Source organism: Crassostrea angulata, chromosome 8 (assembly GCF_025612915.1).
Source record: "Crassostrea angulata isolate pt1a10 chromosome 8, ASM2561291v2, whole genome shotgun sequence".
Taxonomy (NCBI): Eukaryota; Metazoa; Mollusca; class Bivalvia; order Ostreida; family Ostreidae; genus Magallana; species Magallana angulata.
The window spans coordinates 32,896,766-32,924,513 of record NC_069118.1 but is presented as its reverse complement, the minus strand read 5'-3'; the positions used below and the strand labels follow the sequence as shown (position 1 = coordinate 32,924,513).

At 33.7% G+C, this 27,748-nt stretch overlaps 1 protein-coding gene across 2 annotated transcripts; it reads left to right on the top strand.

The window, feature by feature from the left end:
* The first annotated feature begins 5,877 nt into the window (after nt 1-5,877).
* Nucleotides 5,878-24,099, top strand: LOC128158776 (beta-1,3-galactosyltransferase 1-like). 2 transcript variants are annotated; one of them, XM_052821734.1, is made up of 2 exons: nt 5,878-6,254; nt 21,846-24,099. In XM_052821734.1, exons 1-2 carry the CDS (start codon nt 6,244-6,246, stop codon nt 23,020-23,022), a joined length of 1,188 nt encoding a protein of 395 aa, XP_052677694.1. In that variant the 5' UTR covers nt 5,878-6,243; the 3' UTR covers nt 23,023-24,099. The 2 variants fall into 2 exon arrangements, with proteins under 2 accessions (XP_052677694.1, XP_052677695.1); XM_052821735.1 differs by lacking the exon at nt 5,878-6,254 and adding an exon at nt 15,337-15,833.
* Nucleotides 24,100-27,748: the final 3,649 nt, after the last annotated feature.

Sequence of the window (27,748 nt, the reverse complement as noted above, 5' to 3'; positions counted from 1 at the left end):
TGGTAATTTCTTGTGTAGGTGGGTTTTTTTTAATGGGAAGAAAGTTTTTTTTATGTTATACTGTGGGGTCTTTTTATTTGAAGGTTGTTTTTTTTTTGTTAAGCTGTGACAATTTCATTTAGAATTGTTTTTTTTTATATTATGCTGTTGTTATTTTATGTGAAGGTGATAGATGCATGAAAAGTTTATCTTTTAAAAAAGATTGGTTAGCTAGCGCTGTAGCAATCGTAAAACAAAGAAGCAGATTTCTAAATCATTGGTTTAAATTTCTGAATCGATTAATTAACAATAGGAAGGCACAGTGGTGTACTGGAATTGTGTTTCAGTGGGGTCTCAATTTAGAATTGTGAATCTAGAGTGGGCTTCACGGCAGCAATGGCATAGCTCATTGACTGTGCCTTAATCATTTTGTATCTACTGTAATTTCAATTTCAAGGTAAAAAAATTTCAAGAATCAATGGTACTGTTTTGTAGCAATTGTATCTTTTCAGGCCTTTCCAGCAAGCTCGGAAAACATATCCGAAGTTGTTTTCCGAGCTTGTAGGAATTTAAGATAAAGCTAGCTATTTATTATAATATTGAAAATAACTTAGCATTTTAAGACCTAAGCTACTGTTACTTTTTGACATGTACAATAAAACACAAAACTTCATGTGAAGATGATAAAACGGAATTCAATTGGTACAGTTTATCTACAGTAGTACAGTATTCCCAGAATCCCCTACTGTGGAGTCGAGCCTGCGTATTCCAGTGAAAAAGACTAACGTAGTCGCTAGCGCTCGAGAGCGCTAGCAATAATTATTTTCGGAACCCCTTTGACTTCATCTTTTATATTGGAAGAGCTACAATGGCTAATGTGTCAGCAAATTTGTGAAAATTTGCAACAAATACAGAATCCACCAGACATGTAAGAGATTTAATTCGACCCAATACATAGCATAAGTTTTTTTTTGCATAGAGCATATATATTGCATTTTAAAATTTGCAAGTACTAATACATGTTGTTATGAGCCTAGCTCATAAGGGGCCTGCAAGAGTAAATGATGCTTATCTTAGCTGAGGCCTGATTATATTGTGCCTATATTTTCGCAGCATTGTTAAGGCGTCCCGATGTTAAAATACGGCTGGAAAACGATATTATTTGATTCATGGCAAAAATAATTTTACCGGGAGTATTTCTTTAAATCTATGTTACATTTATTGACATCGATGTTAAACATTATATTTGATGCATTTTTGTGACGTCATATGTACTTCGTAATCACGTGACAGGCGAATCCTAATATTGCAAATGATCTAGTTAAAACGCATCGGCGCAGGTGATTAATGACATTAAATCATACATATTTTTAAGAAAAATCCTTTGTTAAGTCATAAACTTTGAAGTTCTTGCTTGGGAAAGAAATAGATATTTCGTTTATAGAAGATATTGTTGAAACATTCCACAAAATCATCAAAATAATGCACATTTTTACTAATCAAAAGCGATTTACAAAAAATTGGGGTAAATCCGTAGGTTTCCGCAGCACGATTCACATTGGTACTTATATTCTCTACCAATTTTACGTAAAATATTCTAAAATATATTGTGTTGATCTTTCACCTGCGCCGAGCTGGTTTTACATGCATTAAAATTTCTTCATTCAGTTGTTTACACGTAGGAGGGAGAGTCTCCAAACCACTAGTTTATAAATAGTCTTTTACTTAAAACGAAGCTTTAAAACTGCCGATTATTTGATACTGGTTTTTAATATGAATGAATTCTGTACGTCTAGCATTAACTGCATCATCTATATAAAGGAAACATGCGGTATTATACTGGTTTGATATAATTCACTTTTAACGTTAAGATACATTCCCTGAGAACTATCGACAGGAATGCAGATCGTGACGTCAAAGTTAATTATGACGTCATATCGTATGAAGTACAGACATATCGCATCGGGAAGCCTTAACATGCCCGCGTTGTGCTTGCTCGAAATAATAATGGGTCGAGAATCAAAATATGTTTTTCATTCAGAATGACTGAGTACAATATTCCACTACTTCAAAATTCGGGTTTTTTTAACCGGGTTTTCCAAAGAAAAAATTGTAAGGGTAAAAAATGGCGGGAGGGTGGGTGGGCGGCTGCCAAATGGGTACTCTTATTGTACATTTAACTCCTCCTACAGTTTTCAACATAGGAAGTTGTTGTTTGGCAGATCAATTATACATACATGTATATTCGAGATGTGCGCATTACCTGGATTTTGATTTTTGATAATTAATTTATAAGAAAAGATACCAGTTGTTTAAATTAGTCATCTTTTCGCATAATATTGCATATTCATTAGTGGGCATCCCTATTTTTGGTCAACTCCTCCTTCAGTTTTCAAGAGTGCAGGTATCAATTCTCTTTACTTGCCTCTGATATTCTTTTTAAACACCATCACCAGCCCAGTAATGATAAGTGGTGCAGTTTGTTTACATGTACAAATGGCGACTCTCGATCTGCACATGGATATAATACACTTAATTTTCCGACGACAGTTAACATGTTTAAAAGAAAGTCTGTGGGAAGTAAACTGAAATCAAGAGTTCATTGCCCGAAGAATTAAATGGTACTAATTTTTTCTACAAAATTTGTGTGGAAATAAGATTCATCAGTTAAAAACTAGCACACTTTTCTTTGGTGCGTCGTAATATATAAATTGCAACTTTTTAACACGCACGCACTGTAGCTAGCTCCAAGGTCGTTCATCTAAAAATTTTTCAGACCGCTAGCTTCAGCCCTGCAGATATTAATCTAGTAACCAATAATGTAGCGTTACGCAATTATTCCTTTTGGAGTCATTTAATTTAGAGGATAAGTTTTTGGTCAATTTGTGTTTATATGTTGTTTCATTGATGATTTAATTAGTTCTAAGTTGACCACCTTCAAAGAAAATATTTTTAAAATACCTTCACATGAAATAATCACAGCAGAAATAAAACCACCTTCACATAAAAAAAAATCGACAAGTAACTCCCCATGAAATAATCACAGCAAAATTAACATAAAACACTACCTTCAAATAAAAAATACATCTTGACATTAATTAACCAAGGCATAACATGAATAACCATCTTAACACAAAATAACCATTACATATCATAAAAAAGCACAGTATTCTCATAACATAAGAACTTAAGGCAGCTCTAGTGTTCCATAATTTTCTATTGGTTTGTTTTAAATACCCGATGGCATTTTTAAACAGTTACGAGGGGCAACCAACGGAAACTGTATCAAACACATTTTTTTTATCTCAGTGTTGAGATCGCGTCCACTATTGAACAACAATTGCTTTAATGACGTTAAGTCCAAGTTTATTATGCAGTTAATTAAAGTTAAAAAATTAACCCAATAGCGGTGGAATACAAGTTTATTTATTTTGTAATGCTATGTTGCTGGTTGACATGGAAGGGTTGCCGTCGGGGGATAGGGGGTAGGAATGGGCACATCATTTTGATAACATCATACGATTGTTCTATGTTTTAAAAACATTTGATACATATTTTAAAACCATGGTTTGCAAGCAAGTATACCGGGATATATGAATATAGAATATTAATTAGTTTGAGGTTCAATCGTTACTTTAATTAAATTCTCAACTTCGACCTCAAAGGACTATTTTTCTCTTGAGTACACCAGTGAGTATTAAAATAGAGTGTTAATTTTTGTATTTGATTTATCTCAGACTTGGGCACCACATATGATGAAAAATAGTCTATACAAAGATGTTTTATTTTAGGAATTATATATGTTCTAAAGTTTGAAAAGACCTTGCATGTGTCTTTTATTAATTTTCAATCTGAAGTTCAAAATCATTGAATGACTATTAAGACTGAAAAAAAGCAAAAGGACAACGAGTTCGGGTACATTGCAACTCGGTCTAAAATTTCGATGAATGCGGTGAAATTGTTTTCCTGAAACTGCCTGAATTGTAAGACCGTCACCAACGTTATTTCATTCTTTGTTTTAGAAAATAATAAAACATATCGATATTTTTTTTCCCAGTTTTAAATTTTAAAACAATTCCATTCTTCCGAACCCCGGTAAATGTTGTGCTTTAATACCGGTAAATGCGATAAGAACAGCCAATTGCTTTAGATAATTATTATAAACATCGTACCAGTAAGTAACTTTTTTTCCTAGTAGCTATAATTCATTTATACACGTGTGTCCTTTACCTACATTCAATTCAGAGTTAAAAATCATTAAATGACTGAAAATAGCAAAGGACATCGCATTCAGGTTCAATGCAGCTGAATTTTTTTTAAAAACAATTGCCGTTGCTATAACTAAAACTTTCCAAAAAGTAAGCATTTCTGTGTGATTTTCTATGATCCTATAATTTCCATAGCAACAACACTTTTATGTTGCAAAACAAAGCTTTTTGTGCATGGTATGTTATTAAAATTTTAATATTATTAAAATTAAGGTAGACTTTTACTCTTGCGAAATGAAAAAAAAAATGCAAAATGTTGTAAAATCAGGAATAACAGCCTTCAAATTTAAAAAAAAAAAAAAATATTTCTTATTTTTTGGCCTTGTTACTATAGCAATCAAATTTAAAACTAACTCAAATTGGCATGTAAAAAAACAACGTAAAAAAAAATGTCAATAATCTTTAACGGTTTCCATGGTAACTTTCTACTCGGTTTCTCCATCAATTTATTTTATAAAACGAGAATTGACAATATACTAAAAATTATTTTATATCTTTGATGGCTTATATTAGTTGGCAAAATCTTATTAAATGGATTCAAAGTAGGTAAGATTAGCTATTTTTTTAGCCTCGGTTACCATGGCAACGGATACCCCGAACAACCAATGTTTTAGTGTCTTTTTGCATTTTACTCTTATATAGGTGTATCCATGCATGAAATATTCAGAAAATCGGTTACTATGCGGGGCCAGATTTAATATATAAATTATTGATTTTTACATAGAATTGATAAAAGTCTTATGAAAAAATCGCTGGTAGAAACGGAATGGTTTAAGCAATATTTTTAAAATATCTCTTTTTTCATATTCTGTTCATCTAGCTCGGTCAACCGGTTAAATCTTATATTTAATTATTTACAACTTATAAATAACGTTTGGTCACCATTCTGTTACGACACAGCTACGTAATAAACCTTAAGTTTTACACTGAACATTAGTTCCTTGTTAAATTAAAATATCTATTAAATCACTTGATATATGACAGCAATAAAAACTGGCTGTGCAAATAAAGTACTTTTATTGTTTTACAGTAGGAAAAATGCTCGAGACAAGTGTAACCAACAGGAATTGTGGGATTGTTAATTGCTGAGTTAACGTTTTATCAGTTTTTTTTAAACGTTATGAAAGGGAAGATGGTTTAACGTTAAAATTGAATTCTCCGCTGGACTAAACCTTCTTTTCTTTTCTTTTTAATCTCCGATGTCCCGTTCTCAAACTAATTTGATCAGGTTTAAGTATGACCACAAAACTATCTGGAAGGCAATTTAAACCACTTATAAGTGATAAATTTTTTTTATCTGTTTCGGATGACCGATCTCATGTTATTCTTGAATTGTTTTCTGTTTTTGCTCATAAAAAGAGTTCTACATGTTAAAGCATACATGGATTAATATCTATATTAACATCACACAGGCGTTTGTAAAATAAATAAACAAAACCACATATACCATGTTATTTCGTTTCCGGTTTTTTTTTTCAGTTTAAGATCATAGCCATTAATAGTTGCTTCTTCTTTTCCATCGGTCAATTAACAAATGAAGCGGAACGGGCTCTTTAAAACTTAGTTTTGAAAAAAAAAATGTAGACGGTTCTATGACCGTATCAAATCAGACAGGAAGGCGCGAATAATGAAGATTTAAAGTACCCGAATCATGTCTTTGTATCAATGGACATACAGAATTATTTCCTTTTAAGTCTTTTCATTGTTAGCGGCGTTATCTATCAAGTAATGTGTGCACCAATTCCATCGGTTTGATCATGGCCTTAGATTGATTTACGAAATTCCAAGTTTAAAGTTTAAAAAAAAAACCAACAACGATACAAACGATGGTCAATCACTAGAAAACGGCACGGCTCCACTTCAAAAGTTGGTGTATATAGTCATGTACATGTACGTACGGGAGGTCTTGGATCTAACATGGCTTGCTGAATTGTTTATGGATGTGTTCTTGTAGGTTTTATGCCAAATGTTGCGGCGGGATAGTGCCAATTTCTAAATGTTCGCAAGGTAAGATTTGTATAAACATAGCTCATTTTTCATGGGCCCATATTATAATTTGAATTTTTTTTTTGGTACAGTCATTAAAAAAACACCACACAAATGCCAATCGTCTTTAAATTTATTTGTTTGTTTTTTTGTTTGTTTTTTTGTTTTTTGTTTTTTGTTTTTTGGGGGTTTTTTTGGATTTTTTGTTTTTGTTTTTGTTTTTGTTTTTTTTTTTTGTTACATTTTTGTTAAAACTACTACAGTTGTTATGAATAGAGTGTGTTGTTCAAGATTTAAACTTGGGCCACAAATGTGTACTGAATTGTTCGAGCAATACAGAGGCATTCATTATGGCATATTCAGTTCGTCTGAATTGATCTTCCTTCCCGATATACCTTATTGTTGCGTACGAAAGTTTTCCAATTTTAATGTCACACCTTCATCAAATATTGGAATAATTGAATCTGTAACTTGTTGATTTTTGTAAAACATGGAAAGATGGAATATTCGATGGTCTTGCTTGCTACAGCTTTTAATGTCAATTAAACCGAATCTCGCAGCCCCCCCCCCCCCCCCATTGCTCCCTTGATTATGTAATTGACATGGTTGTACTTTCGGTCTTTATATTGTCAAAAGTGTATATATGGAGGTTGAAGAAAAAGTGAAGATGTTTAATAATATCCCTATAAATTGCATGGATATATAACTTTGATTCGTATGTCTTATTTACCATCCATTGTGTTTAAGAAAGATGAAAATTCAAACATTATGAAGACTCTGTTTAAAGTTTTTCAAAGGCCTAGATTGAAGTAACACGGGGTTTATTATTTTTTTTCTAAAGCAAATACGACACAGAACGAACACTCAAAAGAGATTCATTAAACCATGCACTAATATTGACTCAGAATAACTTTTCACTGACTTGAGACCAGTTAAACCCTCGATCCCGTAATTTTTTTGAGTGTTAAAGACTCAGTCGGTATTCTATGCACAACGTTTTCATGCAGATTTATGTGCGATACGAGAATATTAAAAGGCGTACATGGCATGCGCGGATATAGTTCGAAATATCTGACGTTTTCTGGGCTTTTTAACGAAAACAGTTTTCCTGGCAAGTAAAATATCAAAATCGGTAAATAAGCATGAAAAACGTCAGATATTTTGGACTAGCGTGGATCCAGAAAAATTTTCAGTGGGTCCGAAGGATAATTTTGTTTTCCAGAAAGGGGAGGGGGTGGGGTGGGGTGAGGGCAATACCTCTTTTCGGGAATATTACTATGTATAATATATTTGAACTTTCCAGGGAGTGGGGGGGGGGGGGGGGCAACGTCTACCCCTCTAGATCCATGCATGCGTGTAGATCTGTCCATTTTTAAAATTTTTAGCGTGCAAATTTTATATGTTCTTAGACAATCTTAGCCCCTGAATACTTAAGAAAGGGTATATATATGCACATGAATTGTCCCTCGTACAAAAATTAACAGCTTCAAGACTATGAGTAATAAACAGTTTCACTGGTTTTCATTTGCTAACGAATGTTGCCAGCAGTGCAAAAAAAAATGCGTGTAAGCAGATGGTATACATATATTTTAAAGCAATGATCGCTATTTCGAATTCCCGTATAAAACACCTAGAAAAAAAAACTTTTGAATAATGGTTTATATTTAATGCATCTAAATTTCTGTATCAATTATATGAAAATGATCAAGGCTGTCTAACAAATAATAAGTGGATGGAAGCAAATTCATTTTGTATACAAATTCTATCATGATCATCTAATGGTGAGGTTCTATTTAAAACGCGGATTAATTCTAAACCTGAATTTGATTTATCCGGAAATTTTACCTACACTTTTTGATCAGGCTTTCTCTAGTTATAAATAACATTGATGTAATCAAATAAAAATATTTACATTATGAAGTAATGCTAATGTGGATTTTTCACACAAGTATGGGATTAAATGGGAATTAAAGCTAATAAGATGACATCTGACATTATGTTTTATTAGGCATGGTATTGCCGCAATAAATCTTTTAAAAAATAACTCCACAATAGATTACGAGATTCTGTGTAATATACAGTTACATACATGTATACCGTGTATAATATACAGGCAAGTATGTTTATTCTCTACCATAGCATATATACATCAAGAATTTTTTTTCCACTATGCATTGTGTCTTACATCTTCAGACGAGTACGACATGAAATGGAAACCTCTGATCTGTCTACACAACCGTGACACAGTTATATATTAATATATAGATGTGCAAAATATGATAAAAGTAGCTTAGAATCTTAAGATTTCAATCTTTTACACCCCATTAAAACCGACCTCCCCCCCCCCCCCCCAACACCCCCCCCCCCCCAAAAAAAAAAGAAAAACAAACAACCAAAAAAACAAACAAACAAACCAGCGAGCAAACACAATGTGTTTTAACTGTCTACTTGTTGCATGTTAAAATGGCGTTTGTCTCAAGCGAAACATGCAAAAATTCGGTAAAGGCACATTTTATAATGTATACGTATTATAATTTCAACGAACCGCGTGATGATGGCCGCCAACTTCGTCAAATTGCTGTTTGACACAGATACCCGATTGCAAAATCCTTGATCTTCTTAAAATGGCTTTATCATTCCACCTTATCTCATACAATTACCACGCAATACCAAACATACGTCAATTCCAAAATAAATGTTTTTTCCAGAGCGTTCTATAGATCTATAGAGTCGTATATCTCCCCCCAAGTCATGCGTTCTAAGTACAAACACCATACTGGCCTTGTACCATCCACAAGAGGGGGGGGGGGGGGGGATGTCAGACTGCATGAAGCTGTTTGGTATTTTTTGTTTATGTTGTTGTTAAGAAATGAGCTATCAAATTAACAGATAGAATCATCCTTTTTTTTTGGTGATAAGAGATTTAAAAAAAAAGCCAACCGACACATTCAAGATTGAACAATGTGGGATTGGTCTGTCATTCATTAAAACGCACGGTAATTAATTATGGTTTAAATCTGATGTTGTCTTAAACGAAAAATCGGTTAGATAACGGTCTAAGAATGTGTGTAAGCCTAGTGATCTATCGTCATAGGCGTCGGAACCGCGCGGCCTTGGCACACCCATGTTGTAGTAGAAGCAAATGGCACTACGTGTTTTGCAGCATAAGACACTATAGAACCATTTTAACAAGGCCTTGGACTGACTTTCAGTTGGACGTTACTATCTATTTCTTGCGTTAAAACAAGTTAAGAGTGATGTTGGTTTCGAGTGAATTATACACCGATTGCATAGTCTTAGCTCAAAAGCCAGACAAATCTTGTTGATTTCAAAGAGCAAAGGCTGTGTGGCCTACAATGAAATAGACAGGCTTACGTCACATTGTAGTTTGACACTAACTACCCAAAGTCCAAGCTCTAGTTAAAATGGTTCTAATTATCGTTTTTAAGAAGGTAGATGTGAGAGTCGGAGGGATCAACATGGACCAAGACCGAACATTTTGTTGAGAATCTTCCAGATATTATACAGATTTTCTGTAATTCTATTTTTTCTTAACTGTAAATATGGGGAGTTCAGGTCCCGGGGTCTTAAAATTTAGATGAGCTCACTTTTGATCTCTCTTAGTCACACTTTTATATACATGCACAAACAGAATGGTCCTCTTAACTCTGACATAATGAAAATTGTTGAAGAATCGATCATTACTTCAAATGTGAGGCCATTGCCTCATTTGCTTCCATTGCACTACGGTCGTGATTTTACCGCAGGGGTGCGGGTTTATATACTAGTATATAGCCCTCAAACTTAAAATTTGCTTCCGACACCACTGGATGCTATAGTGGAGGAATAACTAGAACCATTTTAACAAGAGCATAACTGTCTGTTTCATGCGTCAATACACGTGAAAAAAAGAGACTGGTTTCGAGTGAAATACGCATAGGTTTTAGCTCAAAAGCCACACAAAACTCGTTGATTTCAAAGAGTTAGAATAATGGCTAAGTAATCTACAATGAAATAGACAGGCCTACGTCACATTGCTGATGGACAGAACTACCCAATGTCCAAGCTCTTGTGAAAATGGTTCTAATCACTCTAACATTGTTTGCAAACACCTAGGCCTATTACAATGTCACAAGATAAAGTCATTCGGATTACTTCGCCCTTACCGTCGATTACATATATTAGAAAAAGTTATTTTATAAAAAATGGCCGAGAGTTGTCCGAATGGCATACAGAGTGTGTCGCCACCGTCCAATCAAAAACCAACTTCCGCATGACAAGCGTCTGCTTGACTGACTCTTACTTCACACAATTTTATCAGGTAATTTCACGTTGCATTCAGTTACACTAGGCTGCTGCATTTATCAATAAGAAATAGTTTTGGGGTTTTTTTTCTTTTAAATTCCATCAATGACTTGTGTTCCAAAAGCTCGCTATTCAAACATCGTAATTAGTCTTTAGTTAATTTATTTAATTATCCGTCGCTTTGGTCGACTGTCGTTGGTTTTTACATTTTTTTTTTTTTGGATTGAATTTGAGCTCGAACAACATTTTGTTATGTAATTCGTCCTCTTAAAAAAAAATATTTTACCTTGTGGGAACTCTGTTTTGAAAAAGATTAGGTTATTTCGATAGAATAGGGGTGAACTAATTTTAGATGAATAAGTGTTAAAAGATCATGATTTGGGCAATATGAAATAATCTGAATATTATATATATCTATTCAGGCATAAATTACCTCGGTATTGATAATGTTGTTATTGACATTGAGCTACTCAGGTGCGGCGAAAATTCATGATTTATCATATTGATAAAGATGGAAATTCAATTGGTCTTCGAATGTCGATATTTCATTTCAACTAATTTGTGAAAGGCAAAATGTAAATAACTTTGTCACTGTAAGACCTTTAGATAATAATATCACATGTTCATGCAAATACATGTAAATGAACATTTTTAGCACAATAATTATTACATGTACTTGAAGCACAGTTGCATACCTTAGATGTTGTTTGGAGGTGTATGCATATGCGTGGATCCAGAGGTCTGGAAAATTTAATTTGATTAAATTCACACAATAAAATTCCCCAAAATAGGCCTCTGACAGACCCAACCCTTCCCCACGAAAAAAAAATGACCCTCGTACCCCGATTTTTTTTTTTTTGATCCGCGCGCATTGAATGTGTGTGTAGATATACATAATGCACTGATAACAATTTAAAAAAGAGTACATCAATATAGACGAAGATAGGTTAGTAGTATTTACTTTCTTATTAAACTTCACATGCTTAAAACCTTGACCATATACCGGTACAAGAGAAAAATTTAATCAAATCACCCTATATTTATCTTGGCCACATGGGAGGCACAGATGTGTGTATACTGATGATTTACAACATGTTACCTGTAAAGTAAGGTGAAATTGCCTCTATTTCTTAATGTACTGTTTGGTACATCTTAAAGTTTGTATTGAGGCCAATGATTTGGGGAGTGAATCAACTACCTATCATGGCTATTTTAGGAAAATGCTTTAATGTCTTATTCATGTACATTTTTTTGCGGTATGTTGCGCTAGGGTGCAGGGACATGGTTCTAAAAGAAAATTTTATCAGATATTTCAAATAGTTTTCTTGGCTGAGGATGTGTACCAACTCGCTATGCAAAGGACTCTGTTATATATTTGGATTGAATTACTTTCGTATAAGGTATTGTACATGCATATAATATATGTACCATACGTATATGTGTATGCTCTGCAAAAAAAAAAATATATTGCATGAATCCTTTTTTAAGATACTGGCTTTTAACAAAATGCTCAAATTGACTAATTTGTTTTTGACCTTACCAAAAATAATGGAAAAAACTGGGGTTAAATTACAAGTAACACTTTTAAACTTTTAAAGTTTAAACGATAAATTAAACTATGAGATCTCATTTGTTCAAGTTGTTTAGTTTATACAAAGTTATAAATTTAAAAAAGCGTATAAAGCAAGGATCTCTCTCTCTCTCTCTCTCTCTCTCTCTCTCTCTCTCTCTCTCTCTTTGCGTCAAACCTTTCTAACAAGTCTCGAGTTTAAATGGTACCAATCAGTCTGTGGCAAAACATAACTATACCATAGTTACGAGGATTGATCCAAAAGTGATGTCACTGATGCGATAAAATTATGAAAAGGTGAGGTAAAGCAACAAAAATTCTAATTTGATATATATCTACCTTTTTTAATGCAGATCGAAAATTTTCAAATCTAAATGATAATTAATTCTGAAGATGAACCATAATTATAAATAGCCCGAATTAAGGATAGTCTCAACGCGCTGTAACGCGACGATATTTCTGAATTGTCTTCGTTTACTAAAGTAAATCTAAAAATTTAGTTCTTTACAAGGAATTGTGCCTGATGGTCTATTCACAGTTTTTTTTCATCAATATTTCATTTAATTCATTGAATGAGTGATTACATTATATTCCTTTCGTGTTTGATAGAGTATCAATTTATTGATTTTCTTTTGTACTGTGCGATCAGTTAAATCGAAAAGTCTACGGACGTAGCCTCAGATTTTTGTTGATGACGTAAGATTCTTGCCTTATCCTGTCTTCCGATTATCTACTTTACTTATTAGTGAGATAAAGACTTAGAAAAACATATCAGAACCACTGTTACGGTATGCTGGGGTCCGTTAAAGCGGTAGCTGCGGGTCCTCTCTAATTCATTATGGGGTCCGTCCGAGGTCTGTCCTAGCCGACCAGAGGCGGACCCCGAGCTAGTGAACACAGGGGTTCGGTTGTTGCTTTCTGTTTGCCAGGTTTTATCTGGTTGATACTCTGTATATATGTTTCCAAGACTGATTTTTTTTTTATAATTACCTGTAAATTTGGTGAGATTAGGGCTCCTCTACCATGACATAAAATTAACATTGTTAAAAAGAATTGGTCGTCGTTTCAAAATCGATGCATTTGCTGCATTCGCCGCCGTGAACAGAAATTTAATATGAGTATATTTCACTCAGAATCATTTGAAGTGAAATTCACACGAACATTTTTAAAGGGACTTGGACACGATTTGAGATCAAAAATCTTATTTTTATTTTTTATTTATAAAATGGTTTACTGGGGCATTTTAAATGATTGACCAAAATATTTAATGTTAAAGTCAAGTTAAGAGCGAGACACAGAGGTAAGAATTGGTTGTTATGTAAACAAAGCTCGAGTCTTATAGTTGTTTACAAAAAATGTTATGTAGAGAATTACTATTTCTTAGACAAAATGACATGTAAAAACAATTTAAACTTACTCAGTATCTTCATAAATACTATTATCAACAAAAGAAAGATACATTTGATTGAAACTTACACCAATACAACACATGATTATGTAAAAATGACAATATTCGAGCTTTGTTTACAAAACAAAGAATTACGAACTCTGTAAGTTGCTTATAACTTGATATTTGACTTTCAAATTTTGACATAGCATTATAAACTTCTATTTTTATCAGTATAAAAATTGAAAATGGAAAAATAAAATTTGAAAATTTTAAGTCAAATCGTGTCCAAGTTCTTTTAAGTGTGGTGAGTTCACCCATACATAAATCCACTATGCCTTCTTCGTACCTTTTTTCAGCAAACTATTGAAAAATAAGCGTTATCTGAGGTCTGCGTAGATACTTAATTATATTAAAATTCTTGTATGTTCGTTGGTTCTTGTAGTTTTGATATTTGCCCACTACAATGTAATTGAGATCCCTGTATGAACATTTGTCGGGAAATTATATAAAAATTTGAGGTATACAAGCATAGGATGGCGACTGGATGTTATTTGTGTGTGCTTCCATGATTACAATCATGCAAACAGGCCATAAAATAATAAACATGAACGTGAATGGTACATGTATGTACATGTACTTGGTACTGACAAAACTGCGATAGAAACGTTTAATTAACTTTAAATGTAAGCACTGTTATGAAAATTGGGTTTAAAAGCTTTTACCAATTTATGTTTTAGAAAGCTAAGTATCTTGATAAATTATATACCGTGAGTAAGTTCTTTTTATGAGAGTAATTTAAATGGAAGTGCAAACAAACACATGTCGAAAAACAGTTTTATACTTTTTTTTATTGACAGTAATCATCGTGCTAACTAATATTCATATTTATGATGGTCGATAAACTTCAAACTCACATTTTAGGAGACGTCATTTCCATCGTGATAAAATTGTGCTGGCTGGCACATTCAGCTTCGACTCAATAGATCTAAATTTATCTGTCGTTGTAAACTTTTCACATTTTTATCTTCATCTCCAAAACCACTCCAGGCTTATTTCAAAACTTGGCACAAAGCATAACTGGTTGCAGGGGAATAGGGCAACTCCTTTTTTAAAGGTGAAATAATTTTGAATTATTGAAAATTTTGGGCTTTTTTTCTTCATAATCTTCCTCTCTAAAATCATCAAGAAATTTTGGCCAGAGAAGCAGAAACTTGCAATTGTGTAGATTCACCATCAATTAGTTTAGATTCAGGTATGTTCAAATAAAAAACCCCGATCCCAGTGGTTTAATTGGGGCCACTGTGAAGGTTAATTTTTACATAAGAATAAAAAGAGGAAACTCTTTAAAAAGATAAGAACAAAATTGAGCAAAAAAATGACTAAGATTTTTTAGAAATACAGAAATATGAGTTATTCTTGGATATATAACTCAAAATATTGAGTAAAAACTCAGACGAAAGTCTAACTTACGTTTTGGAGCTAATGAGCGATGTGGCCCCTGGGCCTCTTATGTATTATGCTGTAGTTGGTATGTTCATGTTCATATGATGGTTTTCTTTATGCTGTGATTAATTCATAATGAAATTAAAATTGTTTAGTTGGAGGAATCCATAAAAAAGTATTATTCTGTTCAAAAGTGTAAATGGAAATAAACATATAAAATCTCTCTCTCTCTCTCTCTCTCTCTCTCTCTCTCTCTCTCTCTCTCTCTCTCTCTCTCTCTCTGACGACACTGCTACATCCTTAAGACTATCCTTAAGAAACAGGAAGTAATATATACGTATCCTCCATTTATTTCCGCAAACGGCGAGCACTACAGCGTATAGGACTCACTGGTCTCGTAAAAACTTCCGGCTGTTACCGCATATCGGTAAACATTCCTCTGCGCATCGAGGGTGTTAGCTCGCTCACCTGTGATCTCATTTTTTTAAAATTTCTCTCCATCAAGTTACAATTTCTTTTTGCGCTTGTTTTTCTGTTTTTGGATTGATTGGGTGTCAGATCTGAATGAGGATTATATTTCCGGTTCAATTTAACGATAGCCCCACAGGCTGTGATATTTGATTCTTCTCCTCCTAACGTACATGTACATGCGTGTGTATTAGAAAATGACACTTTGTTGGACGTCTGTTCAAGCCGTATCCTATTGATCGAGCTGTGCATTTTTCTTTTCCCCAGCGTACAGGACATGCGTTTCTATCATATGACAATGAAACTCTTTAGAAAGAGGTTGGGAGAATATGTCTTGCCTCGAAACTGGCCCTGATTTTCTTTTTAGCTGGATATTACAGTCGATTTATAAATGAGACAAAACGAGCCAGGGGAGAGCGATGAGGTATATATATCAGCTCTCTCTCTCTCTCTCTCTCTCTCTCTCTCTAGCTCTCTCTCTCTCTCTCTCTCTCTCTCTCTCTCTCTCTCTCTCTCTCTCAGTATTTCACATGATGTTGTCGTTTGGAAATTGAATCTCATTCCATTGCAATAAAATAACTTTCTTCATGTGTTGAACTCATTTAATTTAGACACGATAATCAATACGTAGTACAATTCAAAAAGAAACACAATTAATCTTCAAGCTCATTTTTTTAAGCATTTTGAATTGGGGAAAATATTAAAAAGAAAATAATATGTTAAATACTATATACATGCAGTTTATATGAATATATACAATGTCATGTAGATTTGTTTTATAGACATGTATGTGAGCAAATAAGGTAACAGCTGCTTGTTGTTTGAGCTTCCTGTTGAGTTTGATTGGATGACAAATGACCAAAGGTTGTTTGGTTTTTTGTTTTTTAAATGCTATCTAATCATACCATACTTATCCTGAGTATTTTAAGTTTCTTCCACAACAACTACGCGTGTCGTGCATACATTGTCAAGTGCACTGCGTATATAATCCTGATAAAGCCGTTTAAGGATGTTTATGCAATTATTTTATCGTTGTTGATTCCTGAGTAGGTCCTAGAACACCCTTTTTTAAAAAATATTTCCGCTGATGTTTAAGAAATCTGGTTAATTTTTTTTAACTCGTTCTTGCAACATTCAAGATTTTACCATTGTTTACTGTGGAATCATTAGATTTCGTGGTGGCTCAATTTTCGTGGAATTCGTGGATACCTTTCATCCAGGAATTAACATCCTCCACGAATTAATAAGTTAGGGTAATAAAGTCATATTTCCTCTGTAGGTTTAAGAGAATGTACGAAACTACGTCCCCACGAACCTGTAAAACTGTAGCAATCCACGAAAATTGCACCCCCCCCCCCCCTCACGAAAATTAATGATTCCACGGTATTTTTAAAATGCCCGCTAATGTCTAGGGCAACGATGCTAATATTCTGAACAAAAAAAAATCCTTAGCTGATATCAATTCAACTTAAATTTAGCTTGTGTTAATTTTAAAAATCAAGGATACCAATTCTTGAACCTATCGGAATTAAATTTTATTTAAGGCTAAAGTAGATATTTGGGCTATTTCAAGCGTTTACTCGTTCAATAGTAGTAAAAAGAGTCAAATGATAGTCACCTGAAGTTGATCTACCATCAATAAACGTGACATCGCAAGTGAAGTTCATAGTATTTATACAATGTTGCAATCAAATTCAAAATTTACAACATGACATTTTGGTATTTACTGTCACCCGATGTATTCAAAATTTACCACGTGACATTTCCGGCAACGTTTTTGCTGAAGTTTCGAAATTTAGTATTTATTTCATTCATTCACATTCACTACCCGGATGATAATGTTGGAGAACTATGCAAGATGTTACATGGACTATCAAATAGATAAAAAAAATGTCAGATTTTCTCATCCCCCCCCCCAAAAAAAACAAAAAATATTGTTTTTTCATTCCTGTCAATCTGCAAGAGGGAACATGTACAAAGATAAAATTTTGGAATTTTTGCCTTTAGTCGAATTCAACTATTCCTATTATAATATGATAATAAAAATTGATGGAAACGGGAGCTTGGGGACAGATTGTATAATAAATTGTTTCCCACCTCCCTCATATTGTATCAATGTAAGATGAATAGTCTCATGCGGGTGTGAGATGAGAAATTCCACCGAGGGGACAAGATTCAGGGTATTGGACGAGGCCTTGTTGAGCCTTATTGGCTAAGACTGTGAATTTCGGCTCCCTGGTGGAATTTCACAACCCCACACGTGCATTCACTGTATAACTTATGAATTGTGATTTTTTTTTTCTTCAATTACATGTTTTTCGTAATTTTCAAAAAAAAAAAACTGACACCGCATTTCAAATTTCTTTTCCTTATTCTTATTCCGATATAAAAATAAAATATATCATATAAAAGTTTCTTGAAATGGTGAAAACAATGTGTGGAAAATGAGCGGCACCTCCAGATGATTAACAAAAAATGTGTTAACTCGTAAACTAAATATCAATTCATTTAAACCATTCCATTATACGTCGTAAAGACGATTTTATATACTAAATACTTTCCATTCAGACATTCGAATCTTCAACTATGGGCTTATCCCTCCACTTGAACGAATTACATGTTTTCTTACATGTTACATTTGTACATTGTGGCTTGTCAGGAAGAGATTACATTGTAAAATTACTCAGAACATTGAAAATAAATTTATTTCAATCATCATGGATTGGGCACATTCCATGGTTTTTTTTTTTAATTTTTAAATGCAGACACTGTTTGTTTATCTTTTACAAAGCTTGAATTTCCTTTAGCATTACGCAGTAAGCAAGCATGTAGAAGGCTTACATAAGCATTGAGAAGGCTTACATAAGCATGGAGAAGGCTTACATAAGCCTTGCCTGCTGCATAATCCAATAATGTAGTTTGTTTGACCTTGGACTTTCGGTAGGATGTAATGATAGTCAATCCGACATGTTTGGATGTTGTGAAGTACTTAGCTGTGTAAAGACGAAGGAAGAGAATATTTTTATCCTCCGTGATATCGAAGATCAAATTTTTATACATTGTAGGCTTTCCTTCCTTGCCTATTGATTTTTATTTGAAAAAAAAAATATACGAAGCGGTTTTGATTTCGTTAACAGGCACAAGTCATTGTTTTTAACGAGCGTTTTCTCTTATTTTCGGTCTTGTTATAATTGGCTGCGCGCAACAATACAGGTAAATGGTTGCATGTGTTGCGTCGATAGATGAACGTCTGACACGTAAATTGCTCATGAAGCATTGCTTGCCAGAACATGCCTCTTTTTCCAGTTTCAGGTTGTGAAAATAACGCCGACCTTGAAATCGTTATTTTGCAACTGCGCAAATTGGGCTGTAATTACTGTTCTCAAAGCATAGCATGAATAAATACCAATTTTGACTCTTGAAATTTTTAAAATCAAAGAATTCTATGGAGCTTACGAACTTGTCCTGTGTTTACCGTAAGACACTCAGTTTAAGAATAAACAAAACCTATGTCTTGTCTCTTCGGATACGTATTGATAAAAGAGAAAATAAATAAAGGCCAAGGTGTCTATAAATATCTATTTTATGGATGTAAGTTTTGTTCATATTTGACATATTTCAATAGACAAAATGATGCGCAAATATTTGTTTTCTTAGTAAGTTGTATAGGGATAGACTATATCTTTTTAAAAACATGCTGATGAAATTGGCATCTGATGTATTTTTATATTATATCATGACTCTTAATTGTCAGTATTGTCATGGTGATGAATTGCAGTTATAAAGTTATATCAAAAAGGGTGTAGTACAAAGCATATTGCAAATTCAGAAGTCTAAAACGTGTGAAAATGCCACAATCTCTTGTCAAATGCAAACCGATAGAATATATGTGTCACATAAGTCATAAAGATCACATAAATTTTATTTATATTGAACTATATAAATGTCCCATCAAATAAAACATAATGTTACAGTAGGATATGAAATAATCGATGATTTATATCGCTTTATACAAAAATTGAAAAAAAAATTAAATTTTTAAACAAAAAAATTCTAAGAATGGTCTACTGATGTCGGATTATTCGAGATCCGGTTTAAGAAGATAAGTGTAATCGATTATCGATATATCGAATACACCACGTCGTGTATTATATTAACACGTCTAGGGGTACGTAATAAAAGTTTGATTGCCTGAGAATAAGAAATCGACGGACTCAATAATGTAATTCAAAAAAGAAGTTATGTAATTAAAAGATGATTATCATATTGAACAGAAGAGTTGCTGTCAGAGAATTTTAGGCCATGCATTCAGCGAAATTCAATATTAATTGATTTAACTGCTCGATATAAAGCAGGTAACAGTATAAGGGGGTACTTGTAGATATGACTCTTCTATCCCCTTACCCCCCCCCTCCCCCCCCCCCCACCCTCATCCAATGGCTGATCATCATCCCTGTTGAAAAGTACCATCAAAGTACTAAATTGCATCTAGTATCTTTACATAATTGGTTACCTGCAACTTATTTATGAAGTTTAGATTATTGACTGTTGATTTTTTTTGTACAATTAAGTCTGGACTGCGAATTTTTGAATATTAAAAGTAGTTGTAGTATTAATGGTATTTTGTACCTGCGATCAAACATTTAGATGTCTGGTTCTGAAGTAGAAAAATATGATTTTTGTGTATGACAATAAATGACTTCGAAAAGATTTTCGATGTTTTTTCGAACCGGTGACAATATACATGTACATGTCACAGGGGCCAAGCCCGTTTTAACATTAATTTCATTGTAACCATAAATGGTATACATGTATACATTTGACCAACAGTGAGAGGTTAAATATCATCTTTCCGATAACGAAAACCGATTATTTTTGTACATGGCTCGTGTTAAGCACAACAGCTGTAGATATTTGCAAGGAGTAGGCTAAGTTGTGATTACTTTTATTCATTGTTGTCGGACGTTAGGTTTACCCTATCCAGCTAAAATATGTTTATTGATCCTCGCATATACATGTACAGTTAGGAAAAGGTACTAAGACTGAAACTGACTTTTAAATGCATAAATAATTGATGTTAGTGCCACATTTTTAAAAGCGGGGGGCACAGATTATGTGTGGACACGCATAAAGAGCGTAGGTTATTCAGGATCATTTGATAACTAAAAAATACTCGACCAAAGTACTTTTCTGCATCGCTTTCTGGCAATTTGACAAAATATAAAGTGTTACGCATTCCAATGAAACTGATACAAGTTTATCGTTTGCCATTGCCGTTTATAAAATTCTTTTCATACACGTAGAAATTGACCGAAACAATTTACAAAATTAATACTTAATTCCTTACTATGTGTTGTATTCTTAATTTGTATTCATTCAAAAGTTTGCAATATACAACTTTTTATCTGGGTTCTTCCGGCCATTTCGTCTGCAAAGCAAAATCTCAATAATTGGCATCTAAGTTCATGGCGACTCATTTAACCAGACGAAATGTTGTTCCCAAGATTCTGTTATATATTCCGGCAAATGAATATAACTTGTGTAATCTTTGACTTTAATTTGCATAGAAGTACTGTAGTACTTTATAAAATCTAATTCAACCTTTGCATCAAGTGACCCTAGATCTGGCCCCGGGGCCGTACAACTTAAATGAGCTTACTTTTGATCTCAGTCTCACGTTTCCACCATATATTCCTTTTGTAAAAGTGAGACTGAGATCAAAAGTGAGCTTGTCTGAGCATCGGGGCCACGACTCGAACTAGCAACTTTTGAGTTACTGGGCTTACACCTGGGCCTAGATAAGGTGAAGGTTAAGACTTTCAGCACATGCATGGTACCAGTAACCATGCTCTGTGACTTACTGAGTATGGTTCAATAAACTTTTTTAAAAAGTCATAATCTAAAGGTGCACTGATTTCAATGATGCAGAAAGAAAACATCATCAGTGTATGTCTATATTCTAATTAATGTTTGAAAATTTGTATTTCAGGACGTGTTTTGAAGCTCTGTTAGCTTCGGAGTAAAATAATGAAGCTACATGTAAATAGCGACGCACTAGTACAATGTATACTGATTACAATGTACAAATACTGATTACAATATACATAAATTTATTGATCAAGAGAGCTGAATGGTCGTGGTCATTTTCAGACTGTTTTGATCTCCTTCAGAAGAAGAGCTCTTACTATTAGTATATAGAGACATAGGGAAAAATCCTCAATTAAAGCAATAATATGGGGATTTTATTATTTTTTTTTCTTGATAAAAGTTCAAACCTTAACAAGTCATATTTGAAAATTTAAGGCAGATCTGATAGGTAAAGTATTACACCCCCCCCCCCCCGGCTCCCTAAGAAATCATCACCCGTGTTTTAGAGTATATTTATTATAATTACTGTTCATTCTAAAGAGTTTTTTTTTAAATCTGTATTTTTCAGGACGTGTTTCGTAGGGCTTCGGACAAGTCGGCGATTCTGGAAATGTGGCATGATGTTATCGTCTGTGATTATAGTGATAGAGGTGATTCGGATATTTGCAATTAAGCATGTGCAGATGTGTGCAGTTCCTCAAGCCCCTGTGGACATGGAGACGACCACCAGGGCAACCCCGAATAATTATTCTTTCCCTCTGGAGATAGACTTCCATGAGCTGTTGGCAGACATTGAGGCCGATCGTCCAGTTTCGGTGCAACCCATAAATGTTCATCAATTTAGTTATATATCTAATCCGAAAAACATGTGCAGAGTGAATGATCTACGACATAGATGGAGCTTAGATGGAAAGGGAAAACCATTTTTTCTTTTAATTCTCGTAAAGAGTTCCAGGAAAAACTTTCATTTGCGTCAAACTATCCGGTGGAAAACGAAAGAAAGGAGATTCAAAAAATGGAGAAGACGTGTTCGAATAGTTTTTCTTTTAGGGTTTTCATTTAACGAAAGCAACAGCGAAATAGCAAGAGAAAGTGATATTTTTAACGACATTGTACAAGAGGATTTTCTTGATACGTATAGGAACCTAACATATAAGACTGTCATGGGCTATAGATGGGCGACCAAATATTGCTCAGTTGCTACGCACATTCTTTTCCAAGATGACGATTTTCATTTCAACGTAGCGAACGTCTTTTACTTTCTTCGTTTGCAACAGGACACGGATTCTGTGTACATAGGGCATTATATTGAGGACTCGCCCCCAGACAGACACAATGATAGTAAATATTACATGACGTATGACGACTACCCCCACCCTTATTTCCCGCCCTATTTCCCTGGGGGTGCGTATTTTATCAGCATGACCATTGCCCAGAAGTTTGTGAAAGTGTTCCCTTATGTCAAGCACATAGCAATTGATGACACATTCTTGGGAATTGTGGCTTATAAACTGAACGTCACTTTGCATGATTCAGGTCTGATTGCGTTTGGTGGGTGTGAAAATTTCACGGAGATTATTTCGTGTCGCGGGTATATCAATGTACAAGAGGTATTCAGCGGATGGAAGGAGTTCTTGCAAAATCTGGGCATTTTCAAAACGAAATCAGAGTTTTTCTCCGTCGAAGACGCTACGTTTGAACCTATTCATTTACAAACTCAGTCAAAAGGTCTACCTACAAGTTAATGACAGCTTATTTAGGAACACTGACAATCGAATGCTATAGAATGAGGTTAATAATATACTCGTAACATTTAAATGTCCACCAAGGACAAGTGTCGTATATCACTTGTTACACTCGGCGACAAAATTAGTAAGCCCTCGTATCATATATCAGACTCTTATTGGGATTCTAGTGTGATCGATTGAAATCAGGGAAATGTGACCCCCAAATATGATGACCTTAATTGATTCACCCTTTATCACAGATGGTGCTAGATATTTTTGGTGTATTTATTATTTTTGTGGGGCTGGCGAGGTGTTGTACACAATACCCATGACCCAAAAGCTCTACGTTAAGTATTACATTTGCATGGTCTCTCTCTCTCTCTCTCTCTCTCTCTCTCTCTCTCTCTCTCTCTCTCTCTCTCTCTCTCTCTCTCTCTCTCTCTCTCTCTCTCTCCTTTTGGTTTATCATTCATAAACTCGGTCCTTTGACATATACGGATATATAAATGGACCTTATAGAATATGTAGCCCTTGGCATTGTGAATGTAGGGACTAAAGTATACATAGAGCCACTAGTATAGATGTTGAATTATGCGTTTACCTGGTGTTTGTGAGAGGAAAGGCAAAGAGGTGAATCGGTTGAAAGGGATCACTCCTCGATTATTTACGCTATATCTAATAATTAAAAAAAATATAACTTGCTAGTATTTTCTCTTAATACTTGAATAAAAAGAGAGTCGGTGTAATATATTGTCCAAATAAGTTTTATGTACAACAAAGGGATTTACTACAGTGTTTATTGGTGTCCAAATACAACTTTAACTATTGTAATTTCAAGTTTAAAAAGGTGACTGCCCCGGCATTTTTTCTCAACGACATAGATTACCCATGCCTGTGATATACTTTTACTTGGTCCTGCTACATGTATGCGTAGTCGCAGAAATCTAACCCGGATATTGGAAAGGGGTGTGTCCAGGGATTATATTGCTTACTTAACATTGGTAACTTTACTACTATTATGTGAATTAAAAAAAAAAGGAATTTCTAAGGGACTATACCCACCCACTCCTTCTACATATGCGCATGGTTTTTTTTTGGGGGGGGGGGGGGGGGTGGGGGGGGTAGATTTTTTTTGGTCGTCACTCCAGACAATGCACAAACCATGTCAATGATATTTATTTAAAACTAATGTTTTTTTTTAATGTGTCATGTGATGATGTGCAGATAAGGATACAGCTAACTTTTTGGCATTATTAGTGGGAAAACTTTTATAAAGTTCCGCCTTTACGCATATTTTCTTGGTCATCTATAAAAACATTATGAACAAAATGTTCTGTTAGAGAAAATTGGTCGCAATCTTTAAATTCTGGTGAATTTTATGAAATCATTTGCATTGTAGATATTGAAATGGATTGATTTTTCGCATTATTAGAACCATTTTAACAAGAGCTTGGACTTTGGGTAGTTGTGTCAAACAGCATTGTGACGTAGGCCTGTCTATTTCATTGCTGGCCACTTAGCGATGGCTCTTTGAAATCAACAAGATTTGTCTGGCTTTTGAGCTAAGACCACTACGCAATCAATGCATATTTCGCTTGAAACCGTGTCACTTTTATATTGTTTTGACGCAAGGGATAGATAGCTACATTTTTGCTGAAAGTCCAAGGTCTTGTTTAAATGGTTCTATTACACCTAGACAACTAATTGTCTTTAAAAACTTTCTGAATGTCACGATATAATCTTTAGGCGTGTGTGAGGTATGTCCTAGCGATTCAAGGCGTTTAGTTACTAGAACAAAATGTATGAACCCGGTATGAGATAGTTAACTATTATTAAGAATTACATATATGTTAAATGACGCAAAAAAGATGGAGTGCTCAATTGCAATATATTGAGAAATATGTTGCTTAATATGTTTATCAAGTTCTTAGCTAAATATGAGGTCTTTGAGACATGTTATGGTATTAAGTGCAGATTATAAAACTTGTTAAGCGCATGTGTTAAACTCTGCTGCATATATACAGGGTATAATTATGTACTTTGAATGCACAGACTAGATAAATAAGATTTGATAATATTTGTTATATATGTATTTATTGAAAATAATTGACCCATGATGTTACCTATAAGATGTATGAGAGTGTATGTGTGCATGTGAAATAATTTGTCGCATATTCATGAGTGTCTGTTTTCACATATCAACAAATGAAAGAAATAAGTAATGGGACGCACATGAAGAATCTGTTGCGAATGTATATGTCTGTTGATGCCATCTTTATTGTAAACTACGTGTATTTAAATTAAAATGGTTGCGACATGAAATGCATAAACCATGCGTGGATCTAGATGAGGGAGTACACCCCCCAAACCCCCCGGAAAAATAAAATTCATTGAATTCACTTAGAAAAATTACAGGAAATATGCCCCCCCCCCCCTCCACACACACACACATCTTTAAAAAAACACAATTGTCCCTCGACCCTGAACAAAATTTATGGATCCGCGCATGATTTACTCTATTATCTTATTGTGATTATTCAGTAGTATGTGTATATATAATATACTACACTATTGTATATGATTATACATGTCATGTGTCTTAAAGAGTTGTTATGTTTATGTGTACAATGTTCGAAATATGCGACAATTATATCTGCATGTGTGTAAAAATAAATAATATATTTTTCTCATGCCTGTATGGAAGTGTTGTATTGTTTTTCTATTGGTGTTTTTTTATTGGGAAGGCGGGGGGGTGCAGTGAGCATTGGAAATTGAAATGATCCTGTCTAGTGTAAGTAATAAAAAAGTTTTTTTTTATAGATTGCGTGTTATTTGTTTTAAAAAAAACCTATTGCTTTTCGAAACCGCCATTAAAAGAACATTTCGTTTGAAATTTGATGTTTACAAATTACACAGACATATAATAATCATTGCTTCCCATAAATCTAATCGTACCAAGGATAAAATGCATGCTATCGATCGATCTCCATTTCAAACGCAGCATGCACAATTTAATAGCTAGGTGCTTGATCAGTTATCGGATGGTAGATGATACGCACTGGTAATCGATAGGAAAATGACTAATTGTACGTAAACATATGAAATTAGGAAATTCCAATATTTATGAATGCGTTTTATGTACTTAAGCATTATGATGTTTATTCTACGATTCCATGCATATTAGCAAGCGTCTATTTCCAGTAATTAGCTTTCAACTGTTATAAATCATTTTTGCAATCTAAACATAAAACCAGGTTTGCACCATTGACTAATGATTTTCTTTTTTTCAAATGTGAATAATTAAACTGATGAATAACAAATATTTATAATATTTAAGAATTATATTACTCTAATGACACCGAGTTATTGGAAATCCCATATTTATTTAGAATTTTTTCACACACTTGTCTAGAAGTTTGCAGCTAAAACTCTGCTACATTACCATTACTTCATGAATTTGGGCATTGAATTACCATTACCATTACTTGATTTTCTTGAAGTAATGCATTACATTACCATTACATGAGTAAAGTAATGCATTACCATTACCATGACTTTTTTTTAAGTAAAGCTAATAAAGAGTTTTTGCAAATGTTATAAATATACAACATTCTCTAACATATCTACAGCTTCATGCTCACTATCAGGTTCAAATTCAATGAATAAACACAGTCATTCTTTATTTGCTCAATATATAATCATATTGTGGCAATATGAACAACATATTACATAAGTAAAATGGTATTTATAGACATTTGGCATGATACAATATCAGATATGAAATAGAGACACAGGATAACATGCGTAACAAAAAACAATTTATGAAATAATGTTGCGGTTTTTAAAAGCTAAATATAGATATATCCCCAGATTACACAAATCTTTATAATTTTGGACACTTAATTTTATTAATTTATAAACAGATGATTTTTCCCATCAATTTCTTAATATATTTTATTCGTATTTCTTTTTACGGAGGACACTTTAAGACAAAAGATTGCTGTTGCACTTAATGATCGAAGTTTCAAAGGGTTCATCTTTTAAATGCATGCACCTTCCGGTTTATACTAAATTAAATGTTTTGCAGGAGCAGTCAATGCTTGGACTGGAAAATACTGTTTGACGATCTTTATCTTAGGATATATTAAGTGCAATAATAAATTAAATACATAAATCTTGTATTTTCTATCAGTCCAAACTAATGTACAGTGAAATTAATATACAAGAGAGAGAGATAGAGAGAGAGAGACAGAGAGAGAGAGAGAGAGAGAGAGAGAGAGAGAGACAGGGAGAAAGAGAGAGAAAATAAGTAAGATTATTTTCAAATAGGTTATAATAATGGAAGTGATATTGATTTTCATCATGGATGGACAGTGCATTCATTTTGCTTTTAAAGGTGCATGTCTGTCTCCTATTCTATTGTGACATAGCGAAGGGAAGGGGATTGGGGTGTTTAGCACTTCTTATAACAATAGATTGTTTTGATACTTAGATTATCCGGGGGGCATAGTGTGTTGTTGACACATTTCTTATTGAAGTGCAAACTAATTGGAGTAAATTGTTTAAATGATTAAAAACTCTTAATAACAACACTCTTAAAAATGTTATGAAATTGTGCTGTTATCTTTAGTAATATAAACAATTCAAAAATGAATTTTAAAAACCTTTTTTGATAAAACATGTACAATTAAAACATTTTTTTCTCAATTAGAATTATTTCTTTCTTCTTTAAAAATAAATTTAA